Source organism: Hemiscyllium ocellatum, chromosome 14 (genome assembly GCF_020745735.1).
Source record: "Hemiscyllium ocellatum isolate sHemOce1 chromosome 14, sHemOce1.pat.X.cur, whole genome shotgun sequence".
In the NCBI taxonomy this organism is placed as follows: Eukaryota; Metazoa; Chordata; class Chondrichthyes; order Orectolobiformes; family Hemiscylliidae; genus Hemiscyllium; species Hemiscyllium ocellatum.
The window spans coordinates 35504098-35510097 of NC_083414.1; the positions used below are offsets into that span (position 1 = coordinate 35504098).

Here is a 6000-nt window from a genome sequence, read left to right on the forward strand (position 1 = left end):
GGGTTCTACCAGGGCCACTCAACTTCTGACCTCATGACAGCCTTGGTTCAAATACTGAAAAAAAAAATTGAATTTCAGTGCTGAAGTGAGGGTGACTGCCTTTGACATTTGACTGATTGTGACATCAAGGAACCGTAGAAAAACTGGAGTTTGTGGAAATCAGGGCAATTCTTTGCTGATTAGAGTCATATCTATCCCAGAGGAAGGTGGCAGTGGTTTATAGAAGTCAATCAATTCAGTTACATCTCTGCAGGTGTTTCTGAGGTTAGAGTTCTCGAGCCAACCAGCTTCAGCTGCTTTAACACCTTCCATCGAAAGATCAGAAGTGGGGATGTTCACAGATGTTTGCACATTATCTACATTACATCTAAGATTTTGTAACTTGGTTCCTTTGAACCTAAGATGGTGTTGGCATGGTGACTTTGTAAACTTTTCATTGTATTCTTGTATCCCTGTACTCATGCACATGGGATAATAAAATCTAATTCTATTTCTAATTTTAACATTCAGCAACATTTACAATTCTCAGACATTGAAGGAGTCATGATCAAATGCAGGAAGATTTGGACAATATCCAAGTGTGGGCTCTGATAAATGGCAAAGAACAGTCACACCATTCAATCACCATGATAATGACCATCTCCAACATTCAGATATAGCCATCACCCCTTGACATTCAATTACATTACAATCTCCTACTACCAACATCCTGGGGGTTACTATAGAACAGAAACTGAACTGGACTGTACCCTCAAGAAGAATTCAGAGGTAGGAATCCTTCAACAAATAACTCACCTCCTGAGTCCCAAAGCCTAACCACAAGGCCAAGTCAGAAGTGTGATGGCATTTTCCCCACCTGCTCCAAATACACTCAAGAAGCTTGATACCATCCAGGACAAAGTAGTCTGCTTAATTGGCATCACATCCACAACATTTTCTCCTTCTATAAGCTATGCTTAGCAGCAACACTGTGTAGGAAATGCATGTAGAAATTCCCAAAGGCTCCAAAGACAACACCTGCTGATGACCACTACCAACCAGAAGAACAAGAGGGGCAGATGCACCATCTGCAAGTTTCCTTCCGAGCCACTCACTATCCCAACTTGGAAATATGTTGTTATCGCTTCAATGACATCCTGGAAATCGCTCCCTCACAGTGGGAGCACCTACATCAAATTGACTGCAGCAATACAAGAAGACAGCTTTGCGCCACCTTCACAAGGGCAACAATGGATTGGCAATCCCACGAATGACTTTTTTTAAAAATTACATGACAACATCCTAACCAATTCAGCTCTATTTGCCTGGTCTGAGAACCACGATTGACAGTTGGGGTATCCTGTTGTATCTCCATGCCAACAGTGATATCCCAATCAATCAGCACCCTTTTCTCTTGTAGTATATGTTGGCATCCCTTTTTTCCATGTCTAGCTGTTGCATCCTGATCCTGATAACTACAAGATGAAAAGCTTCAACTTCTTGTTTATTTTAAACAATCCTTAAATTTTGTTTCCACTCTTTGTCTTACTTGTCCTGTTCACAGTAAGTTACGAATGAAAACATTGAACAAGCTCCTGCACAGATCTTTGCAAGATACTAGTCACATTAATATCCAAAAAAAATCTTAGATCATGCATATTTTAAAATGTCAGCCTGCATTGTCCAATTTGCTAGTTACTTGCCAAATATGGCTAGTTGGCAACCCAGATGATTAGTGACTGGTAAATCAACAACAGACTCTGATATCTGGTTGGCATGGATGAGTTCAATCAAAGGGTCTGTTTCCATGCTGTACATTTTTATGACTCTATAATACTCACATCTGCAGTGTATAATTGCAAACTTTAACTTTTTGAGCATTTGTTGCTAATATGGTAAGATGAAAAGTAAAGTGTGATCCTATTTTTGATCTCTGTATCTCTTCATTTCTTAGGTTATTCCTTATTGGCTGTCTATTAAAATTGTAATGCAGTTGAAAATGACAAGTTCAACATCATGAACACATTAGCAACACAGTAGATTATGATTTGTTAGCCAATTGGAATAACTGCTTCAGGCCAACAGAAGAAAACAGATCCAATTCCTGCAGGGCACAACGTGGCAACAGGCAATCAACAAACTACCAATTTTCTTGATGGAGAGCAAAGGAAGTTTCTTTTTCAATTCATGCATGGAATATGGAATTAATTAGCTGGGCCAAAAACTGTTGCTTGTCCCTAGTTGACCTTGAGGAGGGCATTGCATTTGTATTAATATTAAATTTGATGATGGCAAAATATCAATTTTGATGGCTTAGATGAAAAATTAGAAGCAGCATTGTACTGTAACTGATAAATTCACAATATGATTAAAGAAAGACTGGAAGGTTGCATAATGAATTATGATAAATGTGTGTTAAGTAATCATACAAATACAAAAATATGTATCTATGTCTTAGAAAGGCATTTTACGTCTATAGCAGTGTAATGTAGCCATGCCTATGACTAGTCTGTGACGCTTATTGGGCAACACTAGATGAGATATTATTATTGTAAGCTTTAGAACCAAACTATTTTGTTTAATTTTCACATTGTTTCATTTCAGACGCAACACTTTTTGTTCAAAATCAGAACTTACCCTTTTCTGCTTTGCCTCACTGTTCATCTGCAAGTTAGAGAAATATCAGACATTTGTATGACATTTCAATAATTCTTAAATACTTTCAACATCAACAGATATATGCAAAACTGAATGGAATTAACTATATATTATTGACTGTATCACAACATAAAAGACATCTACATCTATCCACTTATATCTACAGTATTTTTGTCATACTTAGCCAAAATGCCAAGTATTTCTTTCCCTATTTTTTTCCTATCAGCAATTGCAATTGCTAATGACCAAAATAAGGTGTTAACTTGGATGTTTTTAAAATGAAAAACATAAAATTTAGATTAGAAATGCCAATGTATGCATTAAATGCATTTTGTGTCTTTCAGTACCTCTAGTATTTTTAAAAGATTGTATTTATATGGCACTTCTGGGCGGCACGGTGGTACAGTGGTTAGCACTGCTGCCTCACAGCGCCTGAGACCCGGACTCAGGCAACTGACTGTGTGGAGTTTGCACATTCTCCCCGTGTCTGCGTGGGTTTCCTCCGGGTGCTCCGGTTTCCTCCCACAGTCCAAAGATGTGCGGGTCAGGTGAATTGGCCATGCTAAATTGCCCGTAGTGTTAGGTAAGGGGTAAATGTAGGGGTATGGGTGGGTTTCGCTTCGGCGGGTCGGTGTGGACTTGTTGGGCCGAAGGGCCTGTTTCCACACTGTAAGTAATCTAATCTTCTCAAGTTCACAGAACACCCCAAAGCACAAGACAGACAATTAAGTACTTTTAATGTGCAGTGACTGTTATAATGTCAGACACACAGATCTGCACACAGCAAGCTCTAACAAATTTGATTAAAAGATAACTATTAGGCATATCACAAATGAAAAATTCCCTGTAATTCTTGGCAATAATAGCTTGGAACATTATACATATATGCTGACACTAGCACCCTTTGGTACTGCACTGGAGTGTGAGCCTGGAGCATACTACTGGTTTGGAACTTTACAATACAATCATGCTATGGATTAGATCAAACCCCCTCAAAATATATTAAACAGATAGCCTACATCCCAATTTTTTTCTTATTTGTAAGGGCAGGTTTAAGGCATTCTGTTCCGGATGCAATTTGATTGGTCAATCCACCAGGCTTGAAGGAAAACATGTTTTATTTTTACACTATAGTTAAAATACAAACAAAAGAAAGAAGAATCAGAATAACTTAAATCTATTGAAAACATTCACAAAATAATAGAGTATTTAGCTCCAATATAGTAACATCCCATAAACATACCCTTGGCGAAAATAAGTTCAGTAAAATTGATTGTCTCACATGCAATTCTAGCAACCATAACAGAACCTAAGCTTTTAGCTGTAACAGAGAGAGGAATAACAGCTTCTACATCCAGCTTCAAAACCTCAGCAACTATTGAATGCTAAAAGTAAAAGCCTGGTTCTGTGGAAGCTTGATCCCACCCCTTCATGCTGTTTCTATTGTTCCAACGCTAAATAAAAGGCTTGCTGGGCTCAGAGCAGTCAGCTCAACTCCAAGTTTACAACACTTGCATTCAAAGGAAACATGGTTAGAGACATGACAGAACAAGTTCTTCTTAAAGCCACATCTCGTAACAATCTTCCAACTCAGGGGCAAGAATGCTATTAAGAATGCATTGATTTCTCACAGCCTAGGTTTGGACATGAGTTTTTGCCCAGAGTTGTGATACTTTGCATGGAATTTAAATCCTTCGGTCTGAGCAGATACGGTAAATGAGCTATGTTGTCTCCAGTCCCTTTATACTCTACCTGTGAGACCAAAGAACATTAAAAGAGACTGTCCACATGAAAGAATCACTCTTGCACTAAAAAGAAAGTGGGAATGTTAGCAGAGTGTACCTAGTTTTTAAGTTGTAAAATATGAGAAATGTTGCCTGAGATTTCTGCATGGTTTCTGCCCAATGAAACACAATGAAATCTAGGTGAAAAGATATATAATAGTGGGAAAGATTTTGGAATTTTAGGCTTACGTGATTTATGCTCATAACTTTGAAAGATGACAACTCCTTGCGCTGAGGTTTCTGCAATTAATAATATACTTTCAAAACTCCCTTCACCACAAACAGTGTCTAGACACAAATCTGGCCATGCTCACAAGATTAGAATAATAAGTCTTCATTGATGTGGCCATCATATTGAAATTAGACTTTTGAACTGAAGGGCATCCTGTTTATTGTAATCCATCAATATTACCCTGAGTCAGTTTAAATGAGTTAGTAAACTGATCTGATGTACTGAAATCAATTGAAAACCAGCAGCAATAATGCAGTCATTTTTGAAGACTTTTATCTACATACAATAAATACTCACTGTTGAAGGCCACTGAGGTTCAGGAGGAATAGGATCCTGTATTTCAAGTTCATGCATTGTTTCTTCATAAATCCGACGTGCATCATTAATCCTAAAAATATTACAACCAATTAAAAATTATAGGGTGAAGCCTACAAGAAATTAGCCTAGTGTTGTTTTTGGTGAATTAAATGGAAAAATTTAGCTCCACAACATGTCGCACATCTTCTCCCTCCAGGGCACCATATTTAAAAGAATGTTGCACACACAGACAAACCCTGGCATTCCACAGCTGCCCTGCAGAATCCCTGTGACTTGTCCTCGATATGGCAGATAGGGGTAAGTAGGCATCTTGCTTTGTAGACAGGGATCTAGAATTCCAGGTGAATAAGGTAGTGCAGGGGAAGGCAGTCCTCTTCCCCTCCCCTCTTTGTGCCAGCCTGGTTCAAGATTACCATCTGGGTCGGATAAAATGTCCAGCCATGTTGAAAGAAGGTCACTGACACTTTCCACTCCACCAGGGTAAGTACCACTACGTTCTCTCTGTTATCACATACTCACTTTGCTTCTGCTACTGCAACTACTTCATGTCAAGGCTCATGGTTTACCATTCTCATTACTGAATGTAACCTTTTTGCTCGCACACTCTTATCCATCCTAAACACCAGCACTACTAAGGTTGCGTGGTATCTGCACTGCCTACTCATTCATTTGGAAGACTTTGCCATCTTTCCTTCATCTCATTCCACCTCTCTGTTTCTCTCATTATAGGATATAACAGCCCATTATATAGCACAAAGATTGGTGGGCACTTGACAGTCAGCTCCTCACCCTCTATTTTCGCCCTCACCAGCAAGGATCTAGACCAGTCCTATTGAGACAGTGAAATATCCATGTCCCAGCAACCAATAAAGAAGCTTGTCTGTCACTTTACTGCTTCCCTTACCTCACGTGAATGGTTTCTTAACATCCCAGAACTTCTACTTCTTGATCACATTCTCCTTTTTGTCTCCTGCATACATGAGCAGTATCAGCATGGTCTCTGCAGGCAAGGGAATAGCCCTGAAAGAT

General features: G+C 38.9%; 1 protein-coding gene across 1 annotated transcript in view; it reads right to left on the reverse strand.

Moving 5' to 3' along the window:
• dnah12 (dynein, axonemal, heavy chain 12) overlaps nt 1-5413 on the reverse strand; it is a 260737-nt gene extending 255324 nt beyond the window's left edge. The window contains exons 1-3 of the mRNA XM_060835852.1: nt 5385-5413; nt 4951-5041; nt 2617-2643 (exon numbers count right to left, since the gene is read on the reverse strand). Of these exons, the coding sequence (XP_060691835.1) occupies nt 2617-2643; nt 4951-5041; nt 5385-5413 (147 nt within the window). The remainder of the gene's footprint in view (nt 1-2616; nt 2644-4950; nt 5042-5384) is intronic.
• Between the last annotated feature and the right edge of the window lie 587 nt (nt 5414-6000).